Below are 17,958 nucleotides of genomic sequence, written 5' to 3'. Positions count from 1 at the left end.
GTGGTGTTCTGCCTCGAGACAACCTCGGGACAAACACACCACAGATCTCTGATATTTGGCCGCTACGCAGATTAGGCATTTGGCTCCGAGCGCTTTTTTTTTTTTACAAGTGAGAGATAATGTCGCTCCGCTACAACAATAAAGTAACAGTTGTCACGGGAGGATCTAGAGGAATTGGCAGAGGCATCGTCAGAGTGTTTGGTAAAGTTTCTATTTAAATTAAAGTTGAAATAAATCTGTGATCAGGAGGGAGGTGGCTCTCTCTTCATATTCTGATTCTTAAAATATAATGTGCGTTTCTTTTTTCCAGTGGAGAATGGTGCCAAGGTGGTGTTTTGTGCTTTAGAACGTGAGTAAGACTTTGAATCAGCTTTTTTCATTTCCTTAAATCAAATGAGAAAAGGTATCAGACCACTGCTCTGCCGTCTATTAGAAAAGGTGCTTTCAATTTGCACAATGTATTTGTGTTCAAGTTGACCCCTGAAAAACAGTAAAAACCTCCAATCTATATGTTCCCCTGCATATTTGCATTGTGTAGGTGAGGAGGGCGTGACCTTGGAGGCGGAGCTAAACAAAGCAGGGCCTGGTTCCTGCGTGTTTGTACCATGCGATGTCTCCAAAGAGGACGACATAAAGGTAAGGTGCAGCTTCAGTGATGTAGTGCTAATCCCTGGACCTGTAATTCATGTTTGTCCCGTTTAACTCAAAAGACCCCGTCCTGAGACAACATCTGATTATTTCTATATGTTTCTATACTTTAGATTAAGATAAATTACATTTTCCACGTGCCAATGTCAAAGATTGTATTTTGTTCATCTATAATAATAGTGAACATTATAAATATTTATATATGGAAGGAAGCTCCAAGTTCTTTAGGAATTTAACATAGAACAAGGATATTAACATTATTATAAGTTTTGAATTAAATTAACAGTCTATACAGGAACTAAAATATTAAATTAGAGTTAAACGGTAACATTGGTCTAAATCCACCAAACATGGGTTATGTTCTCAGCTGATATGATAAGAATGGATCCACAGACAAGACTGCAAGAAATGAAAGTGCCCCATTGTTATTATTGTTTACACTTATCTCCTTTCATTCATGTTGTTTTGATGAAAAAAAAAAAAAAATTAAAGAAGTTAACAAAGATTGGATACATAACAGAATCCTTTAAGCGAAATGCAGCAGCTCATGATGTTGGTCTGTCTGCACGTGTGTCTCCTTCCTCTATTGTTTTCATGCGGTGGTTAGGTGGTTTCCGTCGCAGCAGTTTGTTCAGTTTTTTAAAATGCAGCTTGTGTGTTTCGCTCTGCAGAGACTGATTGAGTCCACAGTGGAGCATTATGGGCAAATCGACTGCCTCGTCAACAATGCTGGATGGCGTGAGTCACGCTCTTTTGCTTCTTTCTTTTTGTCTCCAGGAGAAACTTCCTTTAGCTTCATATCTATTTCTATTGTGTGATCCTTTTCTGCAGACCCGCCTCATAAAACCACTGATGACACCACAGCAGAGGAGTTCAGAGACTTGCTGAATCTAAACCTCATCGGCTACTTCTTGGCGTCTAAGGTAATGTTTCCTGCTCCTGTGTGAACTTGTGAATCTCATTTAAAATGCAAATAATTGAATACTGGCTCCAGTGGATGCACTGGAAGGCTTTAAGGACTTCACTTTGATAAGCAACTGAACAACTGATTCTGAAATCTAATCTCCACGAAATCATTCATTATTATTATTATTATTATCATTATTTGCAGAAAGGTATACCTTTATACAGGGACGACAGGACACATTAAGAGCTCCTGGTTTGCATCATAAAGGGCGAAAGGTCGGCATCATGAGAAAATAAGCCATTTGTAGGATGATAAAATAGACGAATAATGGCGCACAACTTCTCCTGAGAGACGTTCACACCGTGTCCTTCAGTTGTTCACATGAAGAATCACCATAACAAATGGAAAAAAGAGCTGAGAGAAATGGTCCTTGAGTGTTTCCTCAGGGCCACACTGTATTTGATGATTAATTAATGATATGTTTAGGAAGCACTGTTATATACAACAGGAAAGCAGTGACGGAAATGTGATACAAAATCGATTAATAATTCTTGGTCACGTCGTCCTGGGGATTTTATTGAGATCTTGAGTTTAACCATGAAAACTGTACAGTATGTGGTGTTCAAAAGTCTTAAGTTCAATTGAAGGAGCCTGCAGGAAATCTGCTAGTGACCTTCCTCATCTTCCAAAGACTAGGGTATAAACAGTTTGTGTAGGATCTTTGAAATCATCGGAGGTCTCTCTCTCTCTCTCTGCAGTATGCATTGCCGTACCTGCGGGAGCGTCAGGGTAACATCATCAATGTGGCCAGTCTGGTGGCAACCATCGGGCAGATGGATGCTGTGCCGTACGTCGCCACCAAGGTGAGCTCATCACCCAGACAACAGTGGCTCTCAAGTGCCTCATTACTGACAGATCATCTGGCGACAAGAGAGTCCTGTAATGTGATGTTCTCTCCACAAGGGGGCGATAATCTCCATGACAAAGGCGATGGCCGTGGATGAGAGTCGCCACAATGTGAGAGTAAACTGGTGAGTCCCACGATAAGGTTTACTTTCCCACCAATGATTTCATTTTCATCACAAGTATAATTATATACACACATTTACACTTGTAATATACTTGCAATACAGTATCATTACATTAATCATATGACATTCGATAATCACTGGCTAATTAAAACGACTCATCGTGATATGCCTATAAGAAATCCATCTAGCTCTATTATTCATTAAGAGCTTTTCTGGAATTAAAAGTACCAGAACAACAATGTATAAATACTTCATTATTAAACAAAATGATGTTCAAAATCCATTTAAAGCCAATTTTATTATGTTATGTAATTATATATATTAAATTATTCTGCCACAAAAATTACTGCATCATTTTTCCTATTTTTTTGTGGAAAATATTTTTTCAAACCATCTGAGAAGATAACATGTCTCTAAATGTAATTTGGTAAAAGTATGAAGAAGGGAAAAAAAGGCAATAGTCAGAAAAATGTATCTAAAAACGTGTACATTACTTGAGTGAATGTAATAAATCATGTATATGTTTATATCATGTATATAATAAGTCATTATTTAAAGCAATACAAAACCTTTATATTTTTCGGGATTCTCAGAAGGCATTTTCCCATCAACTGACCTGTGTGATTCATTAATAATACAATACGAATGAGAGGATGTACTGATATTTACATCATTGAAAGTAAAGATACTACAAAAAAAGATGCATAAAATCAAGACCTTTTACATTCCCTGTCTTTTCCTGGACTAACTCTTATCTTATAATATTGTAATATAATATTGTCGTCTAGTATTGAACCGTCTACCAGTCTACTAATACACTTTGTTGTCTTTGTGTTGTGTTGCAGCTTCTCTCCAGGTAACGTGCTGACACCTCTGTGGGAGGAGTTAGCAGGACAGACTCCAGACGCTGCAGCCACCATTAAAGCAGGAGAGAACTCTCAGGTGGGTTCTTACAGAGGAGCACGGGGCTAATACGTGGAAAATATGGAAAGGAGCCGAGGTGTTTGTCCCAGACAGAGCAAGTCTTCACCTCTCCCCAAACGTCCTTGTGATGTTAGTGAATAATGATCATGAGTGGATTTCTTAAAAAGAGTAAATCTCAACAGAAGAGGGATTATTTAACACTAGCATGAAAATCCATAATTTAGAGTGAGAACAAAGCTGCAGCAGAAGCACAGACTGTAAATAAACAAGGAGGACGTATCTCCATTTCCTGTCACTGTACAGAAATCGAGCCGAAATATCTCAGGTACGGTCATCTTGCAGCCATCTTGGCCTGGTGACATCAACTGGCTCTAGTGGGATTCATGGAGGGGAGCTGTGGTATCAAGGTCCGGCTGATACACGCCCACCAACAATCATAAGACAGTCCCAGCTGTAAATCATGACGCAAATAACAAATTAAAACCAGATCGTATCTGAAACATGAACACTTGAACTTACATCAATGTGATAAGGACTAACTCAAACGACAGAAACCTTCTTTGAGAAAAATGTTAACAACTCTTTGTCAATTCATGGGCTGCCAGTTCAGTGGCTGTATTCAAAGACTGAATACAGTGGTGCAATTAGCCCCCCCCCCCCCCCCCCCCATTTCAAAGGCTCCTTCAGACAAAGCCAATGGCTCCAATGGGTGGATCCTTGTTGGGCCAAATTTATCCAAGGATTTATTACGCGTTGAAGGGGGGGACATGCTGGTGACGCAAATCATGATAATCCTTCAGGTGCCATCTCCTCTGAAGTCCACATAATTGGAATACAGCTCATGTCTAGTTTGACTTCTAGTTGGATCCATGTCCCATCTTCTAAAATGGAGGAGGCGGAGTTTGAGACCTATACTGGAGCTAGTCACAATGGAGTGATCCTACCTTGTTGACCTCACTTGTGGTAGCTGTCGTGTTGTCCTTTTTAATTAGATACAGTCTGTGGCCAGGACGTGTAACACAACAGCCATTGTTTTGGCTCCGTCACCTCCCCTGCTGCCTAAGCGAGACAAAGGGGCTCCTCCCCCTCCAACAATTGGGTATTTATGCGTTTGATAAAGTATGGCGAGGTGGATAATGCTGCCACATTCACCTTAAACAGACTGTGGAAAGGCAGCAATTGACTCTTCTGTTGCTGCTGCTCACTCACAACAAAACAAAACTATTAATTCTGAATTGGGACCAGTTAGAACAGATCATCGTGAGGCAGCCCCTCCAACATTGTTGTGTTAATGATTCAACTACCACACACTGTGGTTTGTGTGTGTGTGGGGGGGGGGGGGGGGGGGCATTAATGATAATGACCTGCAGGGAGTCGCAGTTTGCACTTCATTATTCATAGTGGAAAGATGTCAAATATTCTAAATGAACAGTTTTACAGTGCAACAACATGAAGATTTACATATTTATTTGACTGTATCACATTCAAAGACATTGGATCTTGTTAAATATTTCATTTATTACAGTGTCAATAGAGAAAACTCATTTTTATTTTCAAGAACTCTTTCCTCTTGTCAGTTATTCAAGCAACGTTAATTCAAGACGTAAAATTAGATACTTGATGCCTGCGCGGCAGTGGGGAGTTTGAATCTTCAGTTTTATGGGAACATAAATTTCATGGAGGCCTTTGCCACCAATTTGAAAATGTTTCTTTTCCTTCTCCACACACACACAGACACACATTTGTGCATCTATATTAGTGAGGAAACTCGTTGGCATGACACATTCCCTAACCCTCTACCCTAATTTTAACCCTAACCCTACAACCAAGTCTTAACCCTCAAACATCCAATCAAACGTGGGGCAGGAAGTGAGGACTGTACACAGACAGGCAGAAGGCATTAACCCCCATAAAATCACAAACTTGAAGCAGAGTGAGAAAGGACTGTTTTCTTCCTCAACAGCTGATGGGTCGTATGGGGACTGAGGTCGAACTTGGACTGACGGCCTTGTATCTCGCCGCGGATGCTACGTTTTGTACTGGGATAGAGATGCTGGTCAGCGGAGGAGCTGAACTCAACTATGGCTGCAAGAGTCAGATCCCAAACTGACTCTGGTCCTCCTGGTCGCTACGGCCTCCTTACGCTTCTGGAGGAGCTACTGTCAGTATTTCAATGTTTTAGCTATATTCTGTGTCTGACTAAACTCTAAATAAATAAAGATAGAAGCATTTCAAATTATAGCTGTACTCTTAACAATAATGATAGAAGCAGTTTGATCCAGATAAGGCCTTCACGCAAATGATTAATAATAACCTTTTCCTTCCTACTGTTTAATCTTGAAATTAGAATGTGTGAGCTCCAGAATGTGTTTCGTTGTTTTGGTTAAATTGTTTTGAATGTCTGTACAAACAGAACATTATTTTGATATAGCAAGAAAACAATAATCTTTTCTCCAATTGTCAACACCGTTGGCCCACATGCCATCATCTGTGTCAAGGCTGGTCAAGAGATGAACATTTTGAGACTTGTCACTTCCTTATTCCAAAGCCAAGAAGGAGGGACTACGCCTGCACACTTTCGAGGAGGAAGAACCAAGATCTACTGTTATAAAATAGACAGGCGCCGGGTGTTTGATGCGTTCTGATGGGTCTCGTGTTCTGATGCAACTTGTTGGATGCCCATTGCTTTGCTGATTGTTACCTTTCATGCTTTCTAAATAAATACTTGATTGAACAAACCGAGTTCGGCTCATCTTCTCATATTTAGGATAAACCGACACGCCTGACACTACCTATTTTTACAAATTAATTTAGTTTAATGCACATTTACCCATGTAGTGTGTTTCTTCTATTTCTGAGAGAGATATTGAAAATGAAGTGTATGTGAATAAAAGTAAATAAACTGCATGGGTTGGGATCAGTTTGGCATCCTGACCTATCATCCACTCCCACTGTTGCTTAAAACGACCTGGTCGACTCCTCTCTCTTCCACCAATCAGAATCATCCTCATTGACCTCCAGTAACCTCCCTCTGTGGGCTTGCTGGTGTCCACCAATGACGTTTCACGCGTTTAGCCACGCCCCCAGGGACTTTCTTCCTAATGAGGCCGAATAATAGAGGTCATATTACAAGATCTTATTTAAGTTAAATAGCTTTTCCTAGGATAAGAAGCATTGTGTGTTTATTCAGAACAGTTCAGGTACTGAACAAACACTGATCCGGGAAAAGAAAGAATGTGTAACTCTGATTAAAATAAGGAGTGTGCTGTGGTGTGTGAGTCACAGGTCTATTATCCCGAAGGACGTCTTTTTGTTTGGGAGCTCTGGGACTTCACCTCAGCTGAGCAACGTCTCACATTTCCAAGCGGAACTCGGTCTGAGCCGGACTTTTGTTTCAGCACGAACAACAAATTTTGTTCATCCTCATCACGTAGCAGAGATGGCAGCCCTGCGGACGGTGAGTTCACTGACCGATGTCTGTTCTGCTAAAGTGTCTGTTTACTGGGTCTGTAAATGATTCACTCTAAATATGTGACTAGGAGACGAAGGGGTTTGTTTCACACGGACTGAAGCCGCGGTGACCCTCCGCGCTGACATTACAGCGCAAAGGACATAAACCAAACCTCAGTCAGAAAAATGGAAACTGAGTTTGTCCTGCTTGTCTAAGAAAGATAGACATCACTGGAGACGGAACATAACGTATAATCTGAGTTTTCTAGTTTCGATGGGAAAATCGTCCTATATTTTAGACCCTTTCTTATCAAATATAAGCTTTTTAAGTTTAAGAATGGTGGTAGACAAACCGTTTCCATTCGCCTTTTAGATACGTATTTCCAGTAGATAGGTAGTATGCCGAATTGAAAAGTGTATCCGACTGATACTGAATAAATCGAACTTTCTATCTGTGTGATTACGAAAGCACAGTCAAAAGCAAGTTTTATGTTAAATCGTCCTATTTGTAAATGCAGTCTTGGTGTCGGGGTAGAGGAGCGAGTTCTTTATGGGGCTATAAAACGCAAATCTGCAGAAAACATCGGACGTTTATTATAACAATTTTATTCCTCTATTACGTATTTCGTCGTATCTACTCAATTTAGCTAACTTATGCTATCTCGGGTGCTAGCTGCTACAAACGCAAGCACTTGTTAATTCAATTCCAGTTTAATTCCAGACGGCGGGTCGAAAAATGAACCGAACCAGGATCGAGTGTAACATGCATGTAATTGATAAGTTAATTAACCCGTGCACGTCACAGATGGAATGAGTGTAGCGGATCAGGGCCATGATCGTAATCAAAGCAAAACTTGCATCATCCATTCAACTGAACACACACATAGACTCACTTCTGCAGCTGTGCCTCTGTGCAACTTGTTGTGGGAATCACCAAGACACCACTTCCACTTTTCTCTGCACTGACACCTGGCTGCGTGTGTTTTTATGAAAATGTTGCGGGTACGTTGAAAATTAGCACGCACAGTAATAAGTCACAGGCTGTCACAGGCACTTTACCAAACCACACAGGTTCCTCGCCTTGCATTCCACGAGTAACCTGCAAATGTGCCTGATTCTATTTGCAGCAGGCATGTGACTACCTAATGGGCCCAGTAAATACAGACCCACTGACATGCTGCTCCGGTGTATTCCCATGATTGTAGATATAATACCATGGTTATGTTGTATTTGACTTGCATTAGTGTTAAAGGTTCACTGTGTAAGAATTAGGTGAAAGGGATCTACAGGCAGATATTGAAAATAAAATAATCCTAACAATGTTCTCAACAGTGTTTCTCATCTAAATCATACAAATTGTTGTTTTCTTTCCCCTTGAATTGGCCCAAATATATTTAAATTCTTTATGTTTACATCGGGAGTGGGTCCTCTCAACGGAGGCCGACATGTTGTTAACAGTCGTCCAGACTGGACAACTAAACAAAAGACCTAAACTAAACCGGTTCTCTGTCATGTTTGGAAGAGGAGGGTGAGGTGAGGGGTGTTCAGCTGGAACACCTCTAGATATCTCTAAATTCCACACTGAAACTTTACGGAGGTTTTCCCCTGAAACTGCCTACTGAGTGTTTGTAGAGCTCCCCCGTTACTCTGCTGTGGTGCTAAGAGCTTTGTCACATTACTTTCGCAGGCACTCCATGCACGACATGTTCAGGCACTCCCCTTCTCCATTGGCTCGCTGCGGTTCGCCAGCTTCTTTAAGGTAACACGGAAATATTTACATGCATCGCATCTTCAACCAGTGTGGTTTGTACACTGGCTCCACTGAGCGTTCCTGGTGTCTGGACCATATGAAGACGGATGTGGCTTATTTTCATGTTGTCCAGAGTTTAAACCTTTGTTTCCCCTCTGTCTTTCCCTTACTGTCTGCCTGTTGTAATTATATAATTCAGTTTAATTGAACTTAATTGTCTCTAATTGATCAGCTCTTTGACTTACTCTTTACAAAGCTCCATTATTTTCCTGTCAAAGCATGCCCTCTCAATAATACCAAGTTAAAATCAATTGTTGTATCCGTGGCCGGCTCTGCTCTATCCCTCGTCCCGTCGACTTCTGTTTCTCCGCGGCTCTGCGGCTCGCTCGTCCGTCTCCATCTCAGGCTGCAGATATCAACATCGAACGCAACACGGCATGCAAGCCGAAGCCCGACCCCTCCACCCTGGTGTTCGGCAAACAGTTTTCCGATCACATGTTGACCATCAACTGGTCGGAGAAGGAGGGTTGGGAGGCTCCGCAGATCAAACCTTTCCAGAACCTGTCGATGCACCCTGCCAGCTCGGCCCTGCACTACTCCATAGAGGTGAGAGAGGAGGGCCCCGCCAACATGAAGCATTAAGCAAGCACATACATGTACATCAAATCTTAACTGCGTACTTTAAACTGAAAAATGTTTAGGCCTTTTCAATATATCAAGACTTTTTCCTACACTTTTTGCCCTACAGACTGAGAAGTCATATTTAGTGTTGTGTGTTTCGGTTTGTTTTTTTCTGCAGCTCTTTGAGGGCATGAAGGCGTTTCGTGGAACAGACAACCACGTCCGCCTCTTCAGACCCATGCTGAACATGGAAAGGATGCATAGGAGCTCTGACAGAAGCTGCCTGCCGGTGAGTTTGTGTCCCAACTCATCCTCAAAACGGTCATACCCCATTTAAGTGTAATATGTGGTATTATAACACTTGACCAGCTGCTCGTACAGTTATTTCCCCAGAATTTCATAATTCTGGACAAAGCCTCTGTTCTGACAGACGTGAATAAACTCATCCCCTCATCTATTGTGATTGAATGAAAAAACTGATTTTTGGCTCCACCTTTGCTGCACCTTCACACAACATGTGAAGTGAGGCGGGAGGTTAGCCTATTGCACTGCTTACGTACAAAGACAAACAAAGTGTTGCGCTTAAACTTCACATGCGGTTTATTCAAAGTTCACACATTGTAGTTGTCACTAATTCGTCTAAATATTCGTCCTCTGTGCCTGAACCAAGAGGTTAAAACCAACACACTGTTCTCCTTGGTCTGGTTTCACATTCTTCTGATTCTGTAAGGCAGGCTACGTTAAAAACGCCAAACTATTAAACATTACACCCTTGTTTGGCCCATTTTTTGGGGCACTAATCCCAGCCCTGATTCAAGAGGCAGTATGTCATCCCGAGGTGAGGTCACACTGGGAATACAGATGACTGATTACAGTAGATCACATGACGATCCAACACCATGTGAGGTGAATCCATTCTTCTCTGTCACATGGGAAAGAAATTATGAAAGACCGTGTTTCACGGTTAATGACTAAATATTAGTTGTGGATGGTTGATGCACAAAAGCTGTATAGATTTCGATCAAAGTATGTTTTAGGCAAATATGTAATAGATGTTTTAGACGAATTTTCGGTTAATGATTGATATTTATCGATATTTCAATCATAATGACAATTTTAATCTTTTCATGTTGAATTAAAAAAAAACATGATAATACATAACATTGAATGTACGGTCTCAGACACACCACCGGAAGCAGCAGTCGGCTCCACCTGAAGTCAAGTGTCACATTTGTCATTAATCCCCTCGTCCTTTTTCTTGTTAGTTGTTTGATAAAGCTGAACTGCTGGGGTGCATCAAGAAGCTGGTGGAGATCGACCAAGAGTGGGTCCCCTATTCCCAGGACGCCAGCCTCTACATCAGACCCACGTTTATAGGAATTGAGGTGAGCTTTGGCTTCAATGCACAAAATGCTGTGAGGAGACAATAAACACCTGTAAACTATATTATTATAACAAATAAAGTCATTATAATAATACATATTGGTACTGTTGTCCTCATTATTTAAGAACTATCAAATCATTAGGCAAGTATCAGTTTGAACATAAGGTTAAGTGCTGTTTAATTGGTTAATCTACGATTTTCTGCCCATACCTAGGGCCAGGTTATATTAATCAGTTAATGATACGAGGAATTATTGTTGTATACAGCTGGGAAGTGCTCATGACAATGTGATGAAAACATCAATAGATTACAGTTTGTCTCTTTTGATTCATTCTTTGACTGTCAGTGAGTGATATCAATAAACAGTATCTTCAAATGTCCAGCATTTAATTTGTTTGTTTGGATAAAGTTGTATTATATGCTGGCGAGCTCAGCACTTTCTGACTGCTGTCCTACTAACTGACTCCCTGCTTCTAATAACCTGTCTTTGCCTCTTCCAAACCTCTCGTTTCAGCCGTCTCTTGGCGTCTCTCGGCCGGGAAAAGCCATGATCTTTGTCATCATTGGCCCAGTGGGCCCCTACTTTGCCACAGGGTCCTTTAACCCTGTGTCTCTGCTGGCGGACCCTTCATATGTCAGAGCTTGGAAAGGAGGCGTCGGGGCGTACAAGATGGGAGGGTGAGTTCAGCTTCTTTCCTCTTTTTCTCGCACCTGAAGTCTCTGTTATATTTTTTACATTTGATCTGGTCAGTTCTACTTCACATTGTAATTTGTGGAGCGCACTAAAGAAATGTGCATGAACGAATGTATGACGTACATCCCGACGTCATCACCTACATGAGCTGCACCTACCTATACTTGATACTGATTGATTTGTAGACGGGCGTGCGGCTGACGTAGGCGTGTCTTCAGTTCAGCTGGTAATAGTCTTTCTGTTTAAAGCTTAAATATAGAAAATATAAAAAATATGACACAAAAATTTAATATAAAAGTAAAATAAAAACTTTAAGAACCAGGGGAGGAATTATGCAATATGTTCAGTAAGTACGTTATTTGCCAGGGGAACTTAAAGTGTCGCAGTCACAGGCAGGGATATCAGTGCTGTTCAATGGTAGGGTCCCATTGATGAGGCCAGCAGCAGTTGTGGAAAAACAAACGTTTTTTGTGGGGTGTGAGGTTTTGATGCTGATCACCCGCAGCCTCCTGCCAGAGAAAAGTGACTCTAAGAGTCCATGTCCAGGGTCGGCCACAATCTTACCTGCCAGCTCAGAGTCCTGGAGACGTACACGAGAGAGAGAGAGCAGGTTGCAGCCTATCACTTTCTCGGCGGAGCAAATGATGTGCTGCGGTACTGCCCAGTCCTTGTCAGTACATCCTCTGCTGGGCCTTTTTGGCTAGAGAGCCGATGTTCAGCTCCAAAGTCATCTCTGTGCGTGGAGCTCCCCCAAGAGATGAGTCCACAAACAGGATCCTTTCAAAACGACAGTAGAACTCGTTCAGCTGGTTGGCCAGGCGCAGGTCGCGAATGCAGTGGGGTCAAAAGTGTTTTCTTGCTTTCACGCAAATGATCCGAAACATGGTTTAGGCTGATCCAGACTCAGACCAACTCCTTTAGTTTTACAAAATTAAGATGAGTTTGTCAGGACCATGGTCGGAGGCACCTTTCACACCTGTTATATCGGTTACGACTAAACTGAAAGGTCAGAAGGTCCAGACAAAACAAAGTGCAAAGTGCAAAAAGTAAACTGACCCTTAAAGGTGCAGTGTGTACGATTTTGGTGAAAGAGATATATTGACAGAAATGTGATTTAAAATAATCCTATCCTAAAGGTTCTCTTTCATGTTTTTTGGAAGGGGAGGATGAGGTGAGGGGTATCCAGCTGCAACATGCAACTTCACCACTTTGTGTCACTAAATTCTACACACTGCAACTTTAAGATTAAAAGCAGTGCAGCGCAGCCATTGACCTGGTTGGTCATGTGCTAAATTTCATGCTATCCTTACATATCTGAGTCCTGCTACATGACTTCTCCTTGATGTTCTTTGTACTCAATTGCTTTTGAAGCCTGGAAAGACCTGTGACAGAGGGGACTGAATTGTGTGCTTAAAAACAAGAGGGTAGAACAAGAGTAGTTTTTCAAGCAAAGATATTTTGTTTCAAGGCATCTGTAGTAGATTATTCTTGGATAAGTTCAAAGAGGGTGAACTCAAATCACAGCAGGAAAAGGTTTATGTGTTACTTTTAATGTCATGGACTGCTCCGTTCCATCTCTCTGTCTATGATCCAGCCAGCAAGAAGAGTAACTGTACTTTGGAGCAGGAGGAACTGAATGGGTTGCATTAAGATGGATGACTCTCCACCGTTTCCTCCTATTGTACAAAAATTAAGCCAAAATATTATACGCCATCTTGTTCTTTTGACGTCTTTTGGAGCCAGAGTCTGCGCAGTAGTGATCGTGGTCAGGAGCTCAGCGGTCAATCATGACGTCTCAGATCATTTTATAGTATCAAATAATTATTTAAAACCAAAAATCACAGTGATTTAAACTACAGAAAATTACCGAAAACCCCCTTCAGAAAAATGTGCTTTAATTTTAGTTTGGACCCCCGTCCCATCTGCAAACACAGAGGAGGCAAACTTAGCTCCGTCTTGGGATCATTCTTCTTCTCCATTTATAGTTAGACGCTCTCTGTCCCACCTCGATTGTGGACAAGCTCCATGAAGTAAAAAAATATATATAATTTTTTATCAATGAGCATTATGTCCCAAAAGAATTAGCAGTAATCAAGCAAATCAGAAGAAAGACAGCATGAATACCATGAATTCTGATTTCTATTTTTGATCCATCTATTCGTTTTTTGTTTTGTCGTTTTCATTGTCTGTTTGTGTGCAGTTCATTCTAACTGCCTCTCGTCTCTTTATCTAGTAACTACGGTCCAACCATTCTGGTGCAGAACGAGGCGGTGAAGCAAGGCTGCCAGCAGGTCCTTTGGCTGTACGGAGAGGAGGAGGAGATCACTGAAGTGGGCACCATGAACCTCTTCATCTTCTGGACCAATGAGAAAGGAGGTCAGACTCGTTACGTTTTCTCACTGGAGCTGCTGAGTTTATCTACTGTTGTACGTTGGCATCTGATGAGTGCGTGCGTTTGTCTCTTCAGAGAAAGAGTTGTTGACTCCTCCTCTGGACGGCATCATTCTCCCAGGAGTCACCAGGCAATCTCTGCTGGACCTCGCCAGAACCTGGGTAAGACGACCAGAGAGAGCACCAAACACAATCCTCTACAGCACACCTGTTTTCATAAACATGTTCTCGTTCTACTTCAAGTGGGATGTGTAAACTGAATTTCAGAAGTTCAGTGTAGTTGCTCACCGAGGCTGTTGCTTTTTCCAAAACTCAAGTTTGTACAAATTTGACATAACAAGCAATGTTTTTTAATGTATTTTACTTTATATTTAAAGAGCACTAAACAAAAATGTTTAACAGTGGTGCTTAAACCTTTCAGCTCATCTCATTGCTCATGTTTTTTTGCGTTGCAGGGGGAGTTCAAGGTGACAGAGCGTACGATGGGCATGAAGGAGCTGCTCGGGGCTCTGGATGCTGGAAGGATCCAGGAGATGTTCGGAGCAGGCACGGCCTGCGTGGTGTGTCCTGTCGGCAGCCTCCTCTACAAAGGAAAGGTGCGTAGTTCAACCCGGCAAATAACAACGACTCCTCCTTGTACGCAAACATTTCTCATGGAGTTCCACAAGGTTGGGACCTACCTACCGTACTTTTTGCTTTACATATCTTTCCCATAGGCAATATATTCAGAAAACACTACAAATATTTCCATTGTTTTACGTAGATGACACTCAGCTGTGCTAATCTATGAAGTCATATGAACAGAATCACTTAGTTAAACTTCAGAAATGACTTAAAGACAGTAAGGCATGATGACCTAGAACTTTTTACCTCTAAAATCAGACATAACTGAAGTCGTTGATGCAGCCCTGTTCGACTGATAAATCTTTGAGTACGCTTACCTGTAATGAAAGGGGCTCCGGAGTGTTTTCTAGAGTGGGCTCATGCCGTAATCCCCTACTGAAATGAAGGGAGATGCACTGATTGTAAAAAAAATCGTTCGGAGGGACTAAAATGTAAACAACAGAATTTGCTTTTCTCTTTCTCTTTCAGACGTACCAGATCCCGACCATGGAGAACGGTCAAGATCTGGCAAAGAGGTTCTACAAAGAGCTTACTGATATTCAGGTATGTGCACTGAAACGACACCTCCATGTTCAGCTTTTACTCTCACAACACGCTGCAGTTTCTGTAGAAACAAGTATAATGTCTAAACATTAAAAAAAAAATTACCTTAATAAACTGTAAATTTTCTGTTGTGTAGAAGAAACTCTGAATCATTTTGAAATTTATTTGGATATCGAGTAAAGAATAATCATCTCTATTCTCAATAACATCTGCAGATTATTGTTTTTTGTGATGGTTTAATCTTTTCTAAAAACATGATGAGAATGTGACCCTTCAAATAGTTAATCAGCCAATTCTCACATCATAGAAATTGAAACTGTACAAATGATGATTTGATAAAATGATTGCAACTGTTCAACTGTCTAAAAAGTTCCCGATTAGTTGATCGTTTGACTAATCATTTTGCTAACAGGTTGTTTATTCTCAAGATCAAAATGTTTTTATTACAGCTGATTTATTGTTTTTTATTTAAAATGCAAATAAAGCTGCTTTAACTTTCACTTTCACAACCCAAAATATTTTCTGCCTTTAAAATTTTCTGCCTTGTTTTTCTCTCTCGCTCTTGCTCCCTTTCTCACACAGTATGGACGTAAAGCAAGCGAATGGGCACCACTCGTCGTTTAAACTACCACTTTGCACAGGTCCGATAATTCCAGTTTTGATGACCAGTACCCCCGCCCCATTCTCACCACACCCCTCCCTTCCTTTTAACCCATTAATGCACTCCTGCTTCTTCTTTATCAAACCGGAGGAGACGTACCCTTCTTGTCGTTGTTTCTTTTCAGGGGACATTTTTACGGATGTTCCTCTCTCTATGGACTCTCATTGGAAGACGGTTGGTGGTTTTAATTTAACGAGAAGCAATGTTAACAGCTATATGCAGTATTTCTGACTTGACACAACGCTTCACCTAAAGGTTTGAACTATCGAGCAGGAAAAAACGCAGATATAGGAAGATAAAAAAAAAACAGAAGATCAAAAAGAAATCAGTCAATAATCAAAGGATGAGCTTTGCCTATGTGGTGATGTCTATTACTCTAAGATGAGTTGATCTTTACACCACACATCCAATTCTGTTCAAGTGTTTGTCCTTGTTTTCACTTGTTCATATTGAGGAGCACAAATGTTAATTATTATCATCATCATCAAAATTGAATTCTTAAAACTACGACGGAGTATTAGGGCCATACTGAAGAAAAAACTAATCTGAAATTATAAGGATAAAGTAAATATTTCGAGAATAACTTCATAATTGAATAGATAAAGTTGTAATTTATTAAGAAAATAGTTGGAATACTACTTGAATTAAGTTGTAGAGTATTTACAACAAATATTTACTGGAAAATAGAGAACTCCATGAGAATAAAGTCTTAACTTAATGAGAAAAGTCATCATATTTTTATTGTCGGGAAATTTCCATCAATCAGAACCTGTGCGTGCTGGAGTTCCAATCTCATTGTTTGTTTTGAAACTATGGAACCCCTTAAATATTGTGCAGATGTAACTAACACCTCACAGTCGACCACTATGAAACGTTTTCTCCAAGTCTGTGTGGTTCTTTCAGTTTCTTACAGATTATTTTTAATGTCTTGATGCTTTTGATAATGTTGAGCTGATGGAAAATTTTGATTTTGAAAGATGCTCCACTTTCCTCGTTTAAAAGCAGGCGACAGAATGATCTTCTCACACTCGCCGTCTAAACTGACATTTAGCCGAAAATTTTGACTTTATCCACGTAACATTATGACTTTATTCTTGTTGTATTAAACATTATTACTTGATACTCGTAGTATAACGACTTTATTCTCAAAATCTCCCTTTAAGTGACCTTACTACTCCGTTGTGGGGGAAAAAAATAGGCACAAACTGACGTATTTCAGAAATAGGAGTTTCAATATTTGCAATAATAAAGCTGCAGTGTATTTGGTGTGTAGGACTTAGCATTAAACAGCATTTTAGTTAGTACTGTCTCTTATCAACAAAGGTATTACGAAGGACTTCACCACAGAAAATACTTCTATTAACATTAACCTGTACTACCTGCAAACGACCCTGTGGGGTTCTCCGGTAAAAACACTTTAGCTGTTACATGTGAGTAAATGAAATCCGATGTACCCACATAGCAAGATGTGGTTTTGTTGCTGTCGTGCACATAATGATGTGACAGAGTATATTGTCGTCGGGGGGGCCATGTCACTTTGACACTGAGTTTGAGTTTGCACTGACCTTGGGAGATGACAGGTACATTATCTGTGCGTGACTCAGCTGCAGGAAACGGAAACAAAAGCAGCTTTTTAAATGTTTTTGTTGGTTTTAGTTTTGTCATGAGTGCGACGACTGCACACGGATGACACCAGGCGAGGTCAAAGTGAACACAGTGCACACAGACGACCTAAACGCTGTAGAGGACTGCGATGTCGGCAGTTACTCCTGCACTAGTTACTGTGTGACCACTATGAAAAACAATGTATAGTAACAAATAGATTGTTATTTTAGAGGTTTTTAAATTATTTGATTTTCCTTTGTATTGATGTGAGATTAGGTCGACTTGTCACCATTGTTTTGCTGTATTCTCGGCTTCCTGTCCCTCGCTGGTTTTCCCTCTTTGAATGTATTTAGATTTTTACACACACCTGTCTGTCCCTCTCTTCTGTCCAAGTGCCTGACCTCGGTCTGTTTGCTTGTTGCTGTCAGCTGCTGTCTGGTTTTTTTCCACTTTGTGTACTTTGGAGTTTTAGCCGGATTCTTCTAAGTAAAGTCAGTTTAGAAATGTTTTCTTTTATAAGGGTGCTGTTACTTTTAAGTGGCTGTTTTTACAATAAACCTGATCTGAGGTGTGTCACTTCTCCTTCCTTTTGTGTGGTCTCGCTGTGAACACAGTAACTTAGAAATTACAATATCAGTATATCAATAGATTGTATTGTAAAATGTCATTAAAATAAGACTCATTCTTTAAATCCTCAGTTTTCATGGGTCCTGTGAATATGTGAA

General features: G+C 40.7%; 2 protein-coding genes across 2 annotated transcripts; both read left to right on the top strand.

Annotated features, from left to right (window-relative positions):
- Positions 1 to 6,252, top strand: hsd17b14 (hydroxysteroid (17-beta) dehydrogenase 14). The gene is made up of 9 exons (XM_053444077.1): positions 1 to 201; positions 311 to 349; positions 539 to 636; positions 1,320 to 1,386; positions 1,480 to 1,571; positions 2,314 to 2,418; positions 2,519 to 2,586; positions 3,432 to 3,528; positions 5,474 to 6,252. Exons 1-9 carry the CDS (start codon positions 120 to 122, stop codon positions 5,618 to 5,620), a joined length of 795 nt encoding a protein of 264 aa, XP_053300052.1. The 5' UTR covers positions 1 to 119; the 3' UTR covers positions 5,621 to 6,252.
- A 319-nt stretch (positions 6,253 to 6,571) lies between these two features.
- bcat2 (branched chain amino-acid transaminase 2, mitochondrial) lies at positions 6,572 to 17,806 on the top strand. The gene is made up of 11 exons (XM_053444074.1): positions 6,572 to 6,967; positions 8,648 to 8,719; positions 9,116 to 9,316; positions 9,510 to 9,620; positions 10,597 to 10,716; positions 11,230 to 11,393; positions 13,643 to 13,785; positions 13,877 to 13,962; positions 14,256 to 14,396; positions 14,893 to 14,967; positions 15,550 to 17,806. Exons 1-11 carry the CDS (start codon positions 6,950 to 6,952, stop codon positions 15,589 to 15,591), a joined length of 1,173 nt encoding a protein of 390 aa, XP_053300049.1. The 5' UTR covers positions 6,572 to 6,949; the 3' UTR covers positions 15,592 to 17,806.
- Positions 17,807 to 17,958: the final 152 nt, after the last annotated feature.

The sequence above is a fragment of the Pleuronectes platessa genome, chromosome 16, assembly GCF_947347685.1.
Source record: "Pleuronectes platessa chromosome 16, fPlePla1.1, whole genome shotgun sequence".
NCBI lineage: Eukaryota > Metazoa > Chordata > Actinopteri > Pleuronectiformes > Pleuronectidae > Pleuronectes > Pleuronectes platessa.
This window is presented reverse-complemented; position numbering and strand designations above follow the sequence as displayed.

Excerpts from the sequence above, each read along its gene's own strand:
- hsd17b14 (XM_053444077.1), top strand. The coding sequence starts at position 120 with ATGTCGCTCCGCTACAACAATAAAGTAACAGTTGTCACGGGAGGATCT. Across the intron at positions 1,387-1,479 it reads CGTCAACAATGCTGGATGGC|ACCCGCCTCATAAAACCACT; the intron begins GTGAGTCACGCT and ends CCTTTTCTGCAG. Across the intron at positions 2,587-3,431 it reads CACAATGTGAGAGTAAACTG|CTTCTCTCCAGGTAACGTGC; the intron begins GTGAGTCCCACG and ends GTTGTGTTGCAG.
- bcat2 (XM_053444074.1), top strand. Across the intron at positions 11,394-13,642 it reads GGGGCGTACAAGATGGGAGG|TAACTACGGTCCAACCATTC; the intron begins GTGAGTTCAGCT and ends CTCTTTATCTAG. Across the intron at positions 13,963-14,255 it reads TGGACCTCGCCAGAACCTGG|GGGGAGTTCAAGGTGACAGA; the intron begins GTAAGACGACCA and ends TTTGCGTTGCAG.